We start from the raw sequence: 15,102 nt of genomic DNA, 5'->3' as shown, positions 1-15,102 counted from the left end.
CTTCTTCCATTTAAGAATGATGGAGGCCATTGTTTTTGGGGGCCTTCAATGCTGCAGATATTTTTTGGTACCCTTCCCCAAATCTGTGCCTCGACACAATCCTGTCTAGAAGCTCTACGGACAATTCCTTCAACCTCATGGCTTGGTTTTTCTGACATGCACTGTCAACTGTGGGACCTTATATAGACAGGTGTGTGCCTTTCCAAATAATTTCCAATCAATTGAATTTAGCACAGGTGGACTCCAATCAAGTTGTAGAAACAGCTCAAGGGTGATCAATGGAAACAGGATGCACCTGAGCTCAATTTAGAGTCTCATAGCAAAGGGTCTGAATAATTATAAGGTTTTTTTTTTATACGTTTGCAAAAATGTCTAAAAACCTGTTTTCACTTCATCATTATGGGTTGTTATATGTAGATTGAGAATTTAAATTTTTTTAATACATTTTAAAATAAGGCTGTAATGTAACAAAATGTGGAAGAAGTCAAGGGGTCTGAATACTTTCTGAATGCACTGTAGATACATTTGTTACCTGTCCTGTGCTCAACCAAGTCTCTCTCTCTGTTCTATCTCTCTGTCCTCTCTCTGTCCTCTCACTCTCTCTGTCCTCTCTCTGTCCTCTCACTCTCTGTCCTCTCTCTGTCCTCTCACTTTCTCTGTCCTCTCTCTGTTCTCTCTCTCTCTGTCCTCTCTGTTCTCTCTCTCTCTGTCCTCTCTCTCTGTCCTCTCTCTCTGTCCTCTCTCTCTGTCTCTGTCCTCTCTCTCTGTCCTCTCTGTTCCTCTCTCTCTGTCGTGTCTCTCTCTCTCTGTCCTCTCTCTCTCTGTCGTCTCTCTCTCTCTGTCGTCTCTCTCTCTCTGTCGTCTCTCTCTCTCTCTGTCATCTCTCCCTCGGTCTGTTTCAGGCGTGAACCCTAAGACCAACAAGAGCAGCTTTCAGCAGCAGCCTGGAAGGAGTGTGTGGGCCAACTCCTCTTTAACCAGGGCACAGGGAGCAGGACTGCCACTTACTAAAGGTAAGAATAATTCACATCACTGATTATTCCTTTATTACACAAATACAGTACAGTCAAATCCCATTCATGTCCATCTTGATTGTCCCAGTAGGGACATTCATTCTACATCCAGGAGTTTACAAAATATACTATACGTGTACAGCATATAGTTACACTTGACAAGGTGTTAAAAACACTTCTTCTGACCAATGTCTCTATCATAATCCATTCAAAAGTGATTGGGTATTTTACCCTTGTAGGATGGCCTGAATTAGGGTGACTAAATCAGTGGAGGCCAGAGAGAAGAAGTGGTCAAAAATCAGGAAAATTACACCATGCCTTTATTCATGACATCAGGAGAAAGTATAAAATCCTTCACTCCAGTCGGGAGATCAAATGTCTGTTAGCAGTAGGGGATCAAATGTCTGATAGCAGTAGGAGATCAAATGTCTGTTAGCAGTAGGAGATCAAATGTCTGTCATCAGTTAGCAGTAGGAGATCAAATGGCTGTCATCAGTTAGCAGTAGGAGATTAAATGTCTGTCATCAGTTAGCAGTAGGAGATAGCAGTAGGGGATCAAATGTCTGTCAGCAGTAGGAGATCAAATGTCTGTTAGCAGTAGGAGATCAAATGTCTGTTAGCAGTAGGAGATCAAATGTCTGTTAGCAGTAGGAGATCAAATGTCTGTTAGCAGTAGGAGGTCAAATGTCTGTTAGCAGTAGGAGATCAAATGTCTGTTAGCAGTAGGAGATCAAATGTCTGTTAGCAGTAGGAGATCAAATGTCTGTTAGCAGTAGGAGATCAAATGTCTGATAGCAGTAGGAGATCAAATGTCTGATAGCAGTAGGGGATCAAATGTCTGTTAGCAGTAGGAGATCAAATGTCTGTTAGCAGTAGGAGATCAAATGTCTGATAGCAGTAGGAGATCAAATGTCTGATAGCAGTAGGAGATCAAATGTCTGATAGCAGTAGGAGATCAAATGTCTGTTAGCAGTAGGAGATCAAATGTCTGTCATCAGTTAGCAGTAGGAGATCAAATGTCTGTCTCAGTTAGCAGTAGGAGATCAAATGTCTGTAGTAGGGATCAAATGTCTGTTAGCAGTAGGAGATCAAATGTCTGTTAGCAGTAGAAAATCAAATGTCTGTCTAGCAGTAGGAGATCAAATGTCTGTTAGCAGTAGGAGATCAAATGTCTGTCATCAGTTAGCAGTAGGAGATCAAATGTCTGTCATCAGTTAGCAGTAGGAGATAGCAGTAGGGGATCAAATGTCTGTTAGCAGTAGGAGATCAAATGTCTGTTAGCAGTAGAAAATCAAATGTCTGATAGCAGTAGGAGATCAAATGTCTGTTAGCAGTAGGAGATCAAATGTCTGTCATCAGTTAGCAGTAGGAGATCAAATGTCTGTCATCAGTTAGCAGTAGAAGATAGCAGTAGGGGATCAAATGTCTGTTAGCAGTAGGAGATCAAATGTATGTTAGCAGTAGGAGATCAAATGTCTGATAGCAGTAGGAGATCAAATGTCTGATAGCAGTAGGAGATCAAATGTCTGATAGCAGTAGGGGATCAAATGTCTGATAGCAGTAGGGGATCAAATGTCTGATAGCAGTAGGAGATCAAATGTCTGATAGCAGTAGGGGATCAAATGTCTGTCATCAGATAGCAGTAGGGAATCAAATGTCTGTCATCAGATAGCAGTAGGGGATCAAATGTCTGATAGCAGTAGCAGATCAAATGTCTGATAGCAGTAGGGGATCAAATGTCTGATAGCAGTAGGGGATCAAATGTCTGATAGCAGTAGCAGATCAAATGTCTGATAGCAGTAGGAGATCAAATGTCTGATAGCAGTAGGGGATCAAATGTCTGATAGCAGTAGCAGATCAAATGTCTGATAGCAGTAGGAGATCAAATGTCTGATAGCAGTAGGGGATCAAATGTCTGATAGCAGTAGGGGATCAAATGTCTGATAGCAGTAGGAGATCAAATGTCTGATAGCAGTAGGGGATCAAATGTCTGATAGCAGTAGGGGATTAAATGTCTGATAGCAGTAGGGGATCAAATGTCTGATAGCAGTAGGAGATCAAATGTCTGATAGCAGTAGGGGATCAAATGTCTGTCATCAGATAGCAGTAGGAGATCAAATGTCTGATAGCAGTAAGAGATCAAATGTATGTTAGCAGTAGGAGATCAAATGTCTGATAGCAGTAGGGGATCAAATGTCTGATAGCAGTAGGGGATCAAATGTCTGATAGCAGTAGGAGATCAAATGTCTGATAGCAGTAGGGGATCAAATGTCTGTCATCAGATAGCAGTAGGGGATCAAATGTCTGATAGCAGTAGGGAATCAAATGTCTGTCATCAGATAGCAGTAGGGGATCAAATGTCTGATAGCAGTAGCAGATCAAATGTCTGATAGCAGTAGGGGATCAAATGTCTGATAGCAGTAGGGGATCAAATGTCTGATAGCAGTAGCAGATCAAATGTCTGATAGCAGTAGGAGATCAAATGTCTGATAGCAGTAGGGGATCAAATGTCTGATAGCAGTAGCAGATCAAATGTCTGATAGCAGTAGGAGATCAAATGTCTGATAGCAGTAGGGGATCAAATGTCTGATAGCAGTAGGGGATCAAATGTCTGATAGCAGTAGGAGATCAAATGTCTGTTAGCAGTAGGGGATCAAATGTCTGATAGCAGTAGGGGATCAAATGTCTGATAGCAGTAGGGGATCAAATGTCTGATAGCAGTAGGAGATCAAATGTCTGATAGCAGTAGGAGCTCAAATGTCTGTTAGCAGTAGGAGATAGCAGTAGGAGATCAAATGGCTGATAGCAGTAGGAGCTCGAATGTCTGTTAGCAGTAGGAGATAGCAGTAGGGAGATCAAATGTCTGATATCAGACAGCAGTAGGAGATGTATACAGGGGGTACCGGTACATAGTCAATGTGCGGGGGCACCGGTTAGTTGAGGTAATTGAGGTAATATGTACATGTTGGTAGAGTTACTATATAAGTGACTATGCATAGATAATAACAGAGAGTAGCAGTGGTGTAAAATAGGGCATGGGGGAGGGGCAATGCAAATAGTCTGGGTAGCCATTTGATGAGATGTTTAGGAGTCTTATGGCTTGGGGGTAGAAGATGTTTAGAAGCCCGCTTGGACCTAGACTTGGCGCTCTGGTACCGATTGCTGTGTGGTAGCAGAGAGAACAGTCTATGACTAGGGTGGCTGGAGTCTTTGACAATTTTTAGGGCCTTCCTCTGACACCGCCTGGTATAGAGGTCCTGGATGTCAGGAAGCTTGGCCCCGGTGATGTACTGGAGCACACGCACTACCCTCTGTAGCGCCTTGCGGTCGGAGGCCGAGCAGTTGCCATACCAGGCAGTGATGGAACGAGTCAGGATGCTCTCGATGGTGTAGCTGTAGAACCTTTTAATGAACCTAGTATTGTCATATAGACTATTTAGTGAATAGTTCATATTTCGTGGACAGACAGTTTACGTGAGATTTTAGTTCTGCTTGTCGATTAGTGAATAGTAATCTCATGTAGACTATATAGATTAGTGAATAGTAATCTCATGTAGACTATATAGATTAGTGAATAGTAATCTCATGTAGACTATTTAGATTAGTGAATAGTACATCTCATGTAGACTATTTAGATTAGAGAATAGTTAATCTCATAGACTATTTAGATTAGTGAATAGTAATCTCATGTAGACTATTTAGATTAGTGAATAGTAATCTCATGTAGACTATTTAGTGAATAGTAATCTCATGTAGACTATTTAGATTAGTGAATAGTAATCTCATGTAGACTATTTAGATTAGTGAATAGTAATCTCATGTAGACTATTTAGATTAGTGAATAGTTAATCTTATGTTGACTATATAGATTAGTGAATAGTAATCTCATGTTGACTAATTAGATTAGTGAATAGTAATCTCATATACTATTTAGTGAATAGTAATCTCATTTAGACTATTTAGTGAATAGTAATCTCATGTAGACTATATAGATTAGTGAATAGTAATCTCATATACTATTTAGTGAATAGTAATCTCTTGTAGACTATTTAGATTAGTGAATAGTAATCTCATCTACTATTTAGTGAATAGTAATCTCATGTAGACTATTTAGATTAGTGAATAGTAATCTCATGTAGACTATTTAGATTAGTGAATAGTAATCTCATCTACTATTTAGTGAATAGTAATCTCATGTAGACTATTTAGATTAGTGAATAGTAATCTCATGTTGACTATTTAGATTAGTGAATCGTTCATCTCATAGACTATTTAGATTAGTGAATAGTACATCTCGTATAAACTATATAGATTAGTGAATAGTTTATCTCGTACAGACTATTTAGTGAATAGTTCGTCTCGTGTTGACTATTTTAAATTAGTGAATAGTAATCTCATGTAGACTATATAGATTAGTGAATAGTAATCTCATGTAGACTATTTAGATTAGTGAATAGTAATCTCATGTAGACTATTTAGATTAGTGAATAGTTAATCTCATGTAGACTATTTAGATTAGTGAATAGTACATCTCGTATAAACTATATAGATTAGTGAATAGTTTATCTCGTACAGACTATTTAGTGAATAGTAATCTCATGTAGACTATTTAGTGAATAGTTAATCTCATGTAGACTATTTAGATTAATGAATAGTAATCTCATAGACCATTTAGTGAATAGTTAATCTCATGTAGACTATTTAGATTAATGAATAGTAATCTCATAGACCATTTAGTGAATAGTAATCTCATGTAGACTATTTAGATTAGTGAATAGTAATCTCATAGACTATTTAGTGAATAGTAATCTCATGTAGACTATTTAGGGAATAGTAATCTCATAGACTATTTAGTGAATAGTAATCTCATAGACCATTTAGTGAATAGTAATCTCATGTAGACTATTTAGATTAGTGAATAGTAATCTCATAGACTATTTAGTGAATAGTAATCTCATGTAGACTATTTAGGGAATAGTAATCTCATAGACTATTTAGTGAATAGTTAATCTCATAGACTATTTAGTGAATAGTTAGTCTCTGGTTTGAGACATATAGGAATAGCTGTAATATTCGTGCTGTTTGGTTTATTGATGTTAAAGAGTGTTATTTATTTCCAGATAACTTCCTGAGTAACACCTACAACCCTGCCAGCAGTAGCAGTTACACGTCATCGTTTCAGAAGGAGATGGGATCAGCTGGACACAGGACCCATCACCTAGCAACCGTAGGAGGCAACTCTGCTAGTAAGTCTCATCTCACCAGACCAGACAGACCAGACCAGACCAGACAGACAGACAGGCAGACATGATGGTTTAAGTGCCATTTATTTACAGTATTCACAAAAAAAACATCTACTCTATCTTCCATGTCTTTGTTTCCTTAACTTCCTCTGTCTTTCTGAACTATTTTCCTAGTTGACCTGAATGAGACTCCGGGGTTGGGTTGAGGAGACAGAATGAGACTCCGGGGTTGGGTTGAGGAGACAGAATGAGACTCCGGGGTTGGGTTGAGGAGACAGAATGAGACTCCGGGGTTGGGTTGAGGAGACAGAATGAGACTCCGGGGTTGGGTTGAGGAGACAGAATGAGACTCCGGGGTTGGGTTGAGGAGACAGAATGAGACTCCGGGGTTGGGTTGAGGAGACAGAATGAGACTCCGGGGTTGAGGAGACAGAATGAGACTCCGGGGTTGGGTTGAGGAGACAGAATGAGACTCCTGGGTTGGGTTGAGGAGACAGAATGAGACTCCTGGGTTGGACAGTTGAGGAGACAGAATGAGACTCCTGGGTTGAGGAGACAGAATGAGACTCCTGGGTTGAGGAGACAGAATGAGACTCCAGGGTTGAGGAGACAGAATGAGACTCCAGGGTTGGGTTGAGGAGACAGAATGAGACTCCTGGGTTGGGTTGAGGAGACAGAATGAGACTCCTGGGTTGAGGAGACAGAATGAGACTCCAGGGTTGAGGAGACAGAATGAGACTCCTGGGTTGAGGAGACAGAATGAGACTCCAGGGTTGAGGAGACAGAATGAGACTCCTGGGTTGAGGAGACAGAATGAGACTCCTGGGTTGAGGAGACAGAATGAGACTCCTGGGTTGAGGAGACAGAATGAGACTCCTGGGTTGAGGAGACAGAATGTTGAGGAGACAGAATGAGACTCCTGGGTTGAGACAGAATGAGACTCCTGGGTTGGGTTGAGGAGACAGAATGAGACTCCTGGGTTGGGTTGAGGAGACAGAATGAGACTCCTGGGTTGAGGAGACAGAATGAGACTCCTGGGTTGAGGAGACAGAATGAGACTCCAGGGTTGAGGAGACAGAATGAGAAACTCTCCTGGGTTGAGGAGACAGAATGAGACTCCTGGGTTGAGGAGACAGAATGAGACTCCTGGGTTGGGTTGAGGAGCCAGAATGAGACTCCAGGGTTGGGTTGAGGAGACAGAATGAGACTCCTGGGTTCAGGAGACAGAATGAGACTCCTGGGTTGAGGAGACAGAATGAGACTCCTGGGTTGAGGAGACAGAATGAGACTCCTGGGTTGAGGAGACAGAATGAGACTCCTGGGGTTGAGGAGACAGAATGAGACTCCTGGGTTGAGGAGACAGAATGAGACTCCTGGGTTGAGGAGACAGAATGAGACTCCTGGGTTGGGTTGAGGAGACAGAATGAGACTCCTGGGTTGGGTTGAGGAGACAGAATGAGACTCCTGGGTTGTGTTGAGGAGACAGAATGAGACTCCTGGGTTGTTGAGGAGACAGAATGAGACTCCTGGGTTGGGTTGGGAGACAGAATGAGACTCCTGGGTTGGGTTGAGGAGACAGAATGAGACTCCTGGGTTGGGTTGAGGAGACAGAATGAGACTCCTGGGTTGGAGACTCCTGGGTTGAGGAGACAGAATGAGACTCCTGGGTTGAGGAGACAGAATGAGACTCCTGGGTTGTGTTGAGGAGACAGGATTGTGTTGAGGAGACAGAATGAGACTCCTGGGTTGAGGAGACAGAATGAGACTCCTGGGTTGGGTTGAGGAGACAGAATGAGACTCCTGGGTTGGGTTGAGGAGACAGAATGAGACTCCTGGGTTGTGTTGAGCTTCCTGCTCTAACTTCTCCACTTTGATCTGACAGAGTACGAGGGATGGAAGACCAAGTCCATGAATCCTCAGATCCCTGGATCTTCTAGCCTCAACAGCAACAGTGGAGGGAAGATCACCTCGTCCAGACCTCCTCCTATCCAGCCTGTTCACGGACGGGTGGACTGGGCCACCAAGTACGGAGGAGGCCACCGGTAGCACAGCCCACTATAGCCATATGACTGAGAAGAGTACCCATTGACCCCACTATAGCCAAATGACTGAGAAGAGTACCCATTGACCCCACTGTAGCCATATGACTGAGAAGAGTACCCATTGACCCCACTATAGCCATATGACTGAGAAGAGTACCCATTGACCCCACTGTAGCCATATGACTGAGAAGAGTACCCATTGACCCCACTATAGCCATATGACTGAGAAGAGTACCCATTGACCCCACTGTAGCCATATGACTGAGAAGAGTACCCATTGACCCCACTGTAGCCATATGACCGAGAAGAGTACCCATTAACCCCACTGTAGCCATATGACTGAGAAGAGTACCCATTGACCCCACTGTAGCCATATGACTGAGAAGAGTACCCATTGACCCCACTGTAGCCATATGACTGAGAAGAGTACCTATTGACCCCACTGTAGCCATATGACTGAGAAGAGTACCCATTGACCCCACTGTAGCCATATGACTGAGAAGAGTACCCATTGACCCCACTATAGCCATATGACTGAGAAGAGTACCCATTGATTCCACTGTAGCCATATGACTGAGAAGAGTACCCATTGATTCCACTATAACCATATGACTGAGAAGAGTACCCATTGACCCCATTATAGCCATATGACTGAGAAGAGTACCCATTGACGGTGTACTTCCTGAATTGAAATGGAATTGGCTCCGACCCTGGTGGGCATTTGAACAGTCAGAACCGTTTCCCCCTATTCAGAATCAACTCTGAGGAAGATTTCAATTTCCTGCAGAGCACCGTGAGTGGAGGGACACTCCAACTAGAGAGAAGAGGGACTATTTCCTGCAGAGCACCGTGAGTGGAGGGACACTTCAACTAGAGAGAAGAGGGACTATTTCCTGCAGAGCACCGTGAGTGGAGGGACACTCCAACTAGAGAGAAGAGGGACTGTTTCTTGCAGAGCACCGTGAGCGGAGGGACACTCCAACTAGAGAGAAGAGGGACTGTTTCCTGCAGAGCACCGTGAGTGGAGGGACACTCCAACTAGAGAGAAGAGGGACTGTTTCCTGCAGAGCACCGTGAGTGGAGGGACACTTCAACTAGAGAGAAGAGGGACTATTTCCTGCAGAGCACCGTGAGTGGAGGGACACTCCAACTAGAGAGAAGAGGGACTGTTTCTTGCAGAGCACCGTGAGCGGAGGGACACTCCAACTAGAGAGAAGAGGGACTGGTCATAGGTCGTGGACTATGAAGGGTTCCATTTGGGACTACAGGATGTGATGTCAACTGTTGTCATGTAGCTAGCTAGCATCGTTCCAGTCGGTGTACTGTACAATATTTCAGCATTACCTTCAATACATGTTCGTTATTATTTTTCCAGATTTAGGTGAGAGTTGACTAAAAATAAAAGTATTATTTTACTACTGAAGCAGCCAATGAGTTCAAGTTATCCATACTTATTTTCTGTAAGGTAACATTTGTCTGTATATCAAAATATAAGTTTTGTTCATAAAAAAAAAAAAGTGCCCAAAAAAAAAGCTTGGTCTGGACATTTCTTGAGAAACAAATCTTCGATGAAAGTCCTTATCGGTATTTTCTTCTTGCTGGATACTTTTCCATGTCATTGTATGAGGAGAAGAACCTATTGTTTTGCATTTTCCATATATGATTTTGATTTATAGTCAATATAAATTGTTGATTTTTTTTTTTTTTTTTAAGATTTTTTTTTTTTTTTTTTTTAACGTGTAATCTTTCAAAATGAATAACTATTTAAATGTAGCACATTGACAAAGAACAACAGTGAATCATTCTCTGGACAGACACGTCACCTGAGACAAACTTTCATGAATATGGGTATTTTCATACATGGATATGCTTGTCTAGAGAGGTTTCATTTGTCAGTGTTTCTTTACATGAATGTCAATTATGGCATCAAATTACTGTGTATTTGAAATACGTAAACAGTGAATATAAAACATTGAAATTTCTAGATTGTACCCATCTATGAGTCATGTGGATTGTCTTAAGACGCTGGAGAAGAAGGCTGACGTTTTATGTGTCCCCAACCAATTTTTTAAAACTTATTTTGTACATAATGTTGCCACTACCATCTCTTATGACCAAAAATAACTTCTGGACATCAGGACTGCGATTACTCACCATGGACTGGCGGAATCCTTTTTTTCCTTTACACGAGTCTGACGAGCTCGACGTGAATGATATACTCCTTGCTCGGGAACAGGCCCAGATCCCCGTGAAGAGGAGGCGGAGAAAAAGGGGCTGGAGGGCAGGCTGCCTTCTGAGAATTCGTAGGTGATCGAATAAACCCCCACTTCCTTCCATTCTGCTAGGAAACATGCAATCTTTGGAAAATAAAATAGATGCCCTACGCAGAATATAAAACTACCAACATGACATTTAAAACTGTAATATCTTATGCTTCACGAAGACGTGGCAGAACGACAACACTATCAACATATAGCTGGCTGGTTATCCGCTGTACCGGCAGGATAGAACAGTGGCATATGGTAAGACAAGGGGCGGCGGACTATGTATTTTTGTAAATAACAGCTGGTGCACGATATCTAAGGAAGTCTTGAGCTATTCCTCGCCTGAGGTAGAGTACCTCATGATAAGCTGTAGACCACCCTATCTACCTAGAGAGTTTTCATCTGTATTGTTTTGTAGCTGTTTACATACCACCACAGTCAGTGGCTGGCACTAAGACAGCATTGAATGAGCTGTATTCCGCCATAAGCAAACAGGAAACCGTTCACCCAGAGGCAACGCTCCTAGTGGCCGGGGACTTTAATGCAGGGAAACTTAAATCCATTTTACCAAATTTCTTTCAGCATGTTAAATGTGCAACCAGAGGAAAAGGAATTCTAGACCAACTTTACTCCATACAGAGACGCGTACAAAGCTCTCCCTCACCCTCCATTTGGCAAATCTGACCATAATTCTATCCTCCTGATTCCTGGTTACAGGCTAAAATTAAAGCAGGAAGCACCAGTGACTAGATCAATAAAAAAGTGGTCAGATGAAGCAGATGCTAAGCTACAGGACTGCTTTGCACATACTGGAATATGTTCCAGGATTCCTCCAATGGCATTGAGGAGTATACCACTTCAGTCACTGGCTTCATCAATAAGTGCATCAATGACGTCGTCCCCACAGTGACCGTATGTACATACCCCAACCAGAAGCCATGGATTACAGGCAAAAGCCGCACTGAGCTAACGGCTAGAGCTGCCGCTTTCAAGGAGCGGGAAGCTGATAAAAAATCCCGCTATGCCCTCCTGACGAACCATCAAACAGGTAAAGCATCAACACGGGACTAAGATCGAATCGTACTACACCGGCTCTGACGCTCGTCGGATGTGGCAGGGCTTGCAAACCATTGCAGAATACAAAAAGAAGCACGGCCGAGAGCTGCCCAGTGACACGAGCCTACCAGACGAGCTAAACTACTTCTATGCTCGCTTCGAGGCAAATAACACTGAAACATACATGAGAGCACCAGCTGTTCCAGAAGACTGTGTGATCACACTCTCCGCAGCCGATGTGAGTAAGACCTTTAAACAGGGATGGCGGACTATGTATTTTTGTAAATAACAGCTGGTGCACGATATCTAAGGAAGTCTCGAGCTATTGCTTGCCACAGGGCCTGACGAATTACCATGATGTGTACTGCGAGCATGCGCTGACCAACTGGCAAGTGTCTTCACTGACATTTTCAACCTCTCCCTGACCTAGTCTGTAATACCAACATGTTTTAAAAAGACCACCATGGTCCCTGTGCCCAAAAACACTAAGGTAATCTGCCTAAATGACTACCGACTCATAGCACTCACGCCTGTAGCGATGAAGTGCTTTGAAAGGCTGATCGTGGCTTACATCAACACCATTTTCCCAGAACGTTAGACCCAATAATTTGCATACCGCCCCAACAGATCCACAGATGATGCCATCTCTCTTGCACTCCACACTGCCCTTTCCCACCTGGACAAAAGGAACACCTATGTGAGAATGCTTTTCATTGACTACAGCTCAACACCATTTTGTCCTCAAAGCTCATCACTAAGCTAAGGACCCTGGGACTAAACAACTCCCTCTGCAACTGGATCCTGGACTTCCTGACGGGCTGCCCCCAGGTGGTAAGGGTAGGTAACAACACATCCACCACGCTGATCCTCAAAACAGGGGCCCCTCAGGGGTGCGTACTCAGTCCCCTCCTGTACTCCCTGTTCACTCATGACTGAACTGCCAGGCATGACTCCAACACCATCATTAAGTTTGCCGATGACAAAATAGTGTCATTGGCAAACTTAGGTCTGATCACCGACAACGATGAACTTAGGCCTGACCACCGACAACGATGAACTTAGGCCTGACCACCGACAACGATGAACTTAGGCCTGATCACCGACAACGATGAACTTAGGCCTGATCACCGACAACGATGAACTTAGGCCTGATCACCGACAACGATGAACTTAGGCCTGATCACCGACAACGATGAACTTAGGCCTGACCACCGACAACGATGAGACGGCCTATAGGCAGGAGGTCAGAAACCTGGCCGTGTGGTGCCAGGACAACAACCTCTCCCTCAACGTGATCAAGACAAAGGAGATGATTGTGGACTACAGGAAAAAGGGGACCGAGCACGCCCCCCATTCTCATCGATGGGGCTGTAGTGGAGCAGGTTGAGAGCTTAAATTATTATGTTTGCGTATTTTTCTAGCAGTATATCATGAAGATATCTTGTTGACGTGGTTATGTTTTCTGGCATCACCGTACTGTCTATTCTCTTTAATGTCCCGTACTGTCTATTCTCTTTAATGTCCCGTACTGTCTATTCTCTTTAATGTCCCGTACTGTCTATTCTCTTTAATGTCCCGTACTGTCTATTCTCTTTAATGTCCCGTACTGTCTATTCTCTTTAATGTCCCGTACTGTCTATTCTCTTTAATGTCCCGTACTGTCTATTTTCTTTAATGTCCCGTACTGTCTATTCTCTTTAATGTCCCGTACTGTCTATTCTCTTTAATGTCCCGTACTGTCTATTCTCGATGGTGTGCAGCTGTAGAACCTTTTGAGGATCTGACGATCCACGCCAAATCTTTTCAGTCTCCTGAGGGGGAATATGTTATGTCATGCCCTCTGGGGTATCGTTGAGTGTAGAGGTGGATAAGATGAGAAAATATATTCCTGGTGTTTGTGACACCCACCATTTGGTGAGACACAGACCCAGAAGAAATGGGGAAAGGGAGTATACCCTGTCTGTCTTGTTGAGCTTCGACATGGAGTTTCTACCTGGTAAGGTCAGGCTAGGGTATATAAGCTATTTGGTGAGGGTGTTTGTTCCGAACCCGCTACGGGGCATTAGGTGCCAAGGATTTGGACATGTAGCAACAGTATGTAGAAGGGAGGTCCCAGAATGTGGAAAGTGTGCAGGAGGTCATAGTCAGAGGGAGTGTGAAGTTGGGGTTGAGAAAGCACTGTGTGTAAACTGTGAATCGCCTATGCAGCTGCGGGTCTGAAGTGCCCTGTACTAGAGAGAGACAAGTTGAGATTGCCAGAGTTCGAGTGAGGAAGAAGGTTTCATATGCTGAGGCAGTAAGGAAAGTAGAGGATAGCTCAAGGATGAGGGATTTGATTGGGAGCCCCCCATTGAGGCCTGAAGAGAGAGATCCAGAGAAAATGAATTTTAGTAAGGTTGAATTTCATGCATTTATAAACATGGTAATCAACTGCACTGCATTGATGGAACGGAAATCACAGAAGATAGATGTGGTAGTTGCAGCAGCAGATAAATATTTGGATGTGAAAGATTTCAGTGCAGAAGATCTACAGGAAGTTGAGAGAAGGGGTTCAATCCTGCCATGCTGACGGCCTCATGTAGGCTCGTTTAGGGCCAAATAAATGGTAAGGGGGGGTGCAAAGGTGCAGTGTTAGACGGAGGTACAATAAAAAAAAATCCCTCATTTTTTAAATATATATATATATATTTTTTTTTTTAAATTATTATGTGTCTTTTTTTACAAAATGTGCAATCTGCACTCTGACCTGCGATGGGCAGCAATATACAACACAGCATTCAGTCCGCCGGGGAAATTCACACGAAGAAGAAGTTGGTTGTCAGAGTAAATAACCGTCAACTGGTCGCTGGCTGGAGATTTCACGTTTATCCTTGAAGGAAAGTACGTTTCATTCGTGGTTAATGAGTAGGTAAAGGACAATGTTCGTACTATAAGCGTCGTTAGCTAACTAACTACCCACAGATCGTTTTGCAACTAGTGAATTTTAATGGTTTGCTAGCTGGCTTAAAAACACCGAAGTAGCGTTAGCTACCTCCAGGGAGGCGGTTTATGCTTGTCACGAAATGGTTGCCTCATAGCCTAGCAAGCAAATCCACTGTCTGTGTAATGTTAGCTATTTTAGAACAAACAAAATAGTGCTAACTTTACTAACTAGTTCACTACGAGCCTCTGCCGTTTCAATATTTATTTTTTTAGCTACGTTAGCTCACATGACCTGCTGCACCTGCAACTGTTTTAAGTTAGTAACTTTAAGTTGAACTTACTAACGCTGGTTAGTAGTGTTAACTAGCTGACGTTTAGCGTAGCAATAACACTAGCTAGCTAACGTTAGTCTGTCGTCTTCTGTTTTCCCCCAGATCTCTTTCCTCCGGTTAGGGGTGTTTTAAAACTAGCGGTATGTTCGGGAAGAAGAAGAGGGCTCCTTTGCCAAAGGGCCAGGGCGCAGCTGCAGCCAAACAGGTGAGAGGGACACATCACCTGTGTG

At 43.1% G+C, this 15,102-nt stretch overlaps 2 protein-coding genes across 8 annotated transcripts in view; both read left to right on the top strand.

The window, feature by feature from the left end:
• The window catches only part of LOC112226421 (serine/threonine-protein kinase MAK), a 42,058-nt gene extending 33,219 nt beyond the window's left edge, over nucleotides 1-8,839 (top strand). For 2 of the 3 annotated variants that reach the window (XM_042308238.1, XM_042308237.1), the window contains exons 12-14: nucleotides 903-1,013; nucleotides 6,134-6,259; nucleotides 8,139-8,839. In XM_042308238.1, coding sequence (XP_042164172.1) covers nucleotides 903-1,013; nucleotides 6,134-6,259; nucleotides 8,139-8,302 — 401 coding nt within the window. In that variant the 3' untranslated portion in view covers nucleotides 8,303-8,839. Of the gene's footprint in view, nucleotides 1-902; nucleotides 1,014-6,133; nucleotides 6,260-8,138 lie in introns of those variants that run through there. The other variant, XR_006080232.1, reaches the window with a different exon arrangement.
• Nucleotides 8,840-14,339: 5,500 nt separating this feature from the next.
• cc2d1b (coiled-coil and C2 domain containing 1B) overlaps nucleotides 14,340-15,102 on the top strand; it is a 28,217-nt gene continuing 27,454 nt past the window's right edge. For 2 of the 5 annotated variants that reach the window (XM_024392169.2, XM_024392164.2), the window contains exons 1-2: nucleotides 14,340-14,498; nucleotides 14,975-15,077. In XM_024392169.2, the coding sequence (XP_024247937.1) occupies nucleotides 15,015-15,077 (63 nt within the window). In that variant the 5' untranslated portion in view covers nucleotides 14,340-14,498; nucleotides 14,975-15,014. Of the gene's footprint in view, nucleotides 14,527-14,974; nucleotides 15,078-15,102 lie in introns of all 5 variants that reach the window. The other 3 variants (XM_024392168.2, XM_024392167.2, XM_024392165.2) reach the window with 3 other exon arrangements.

This window comes from Oncorhynchus tshawytscha, linkage group LG28 (genome assembly GCF_018296145.1).
Source record: "Oncorhynchus tshawytscha isolate Ot180627B linkage group LG28, Otsh_v2.0, whole genome shotgun sequence".
Taxonomy (NCBI): Eukaryota; Metazoa; Chordata; class Actinopteri; order Salmoniformes; family Salmonidae; genus Oncorhynchus; species Oncorhynchus tshawytscha.
This window is presented reverse-complemented; position numbering and strand designations above follow the sequence as displayed.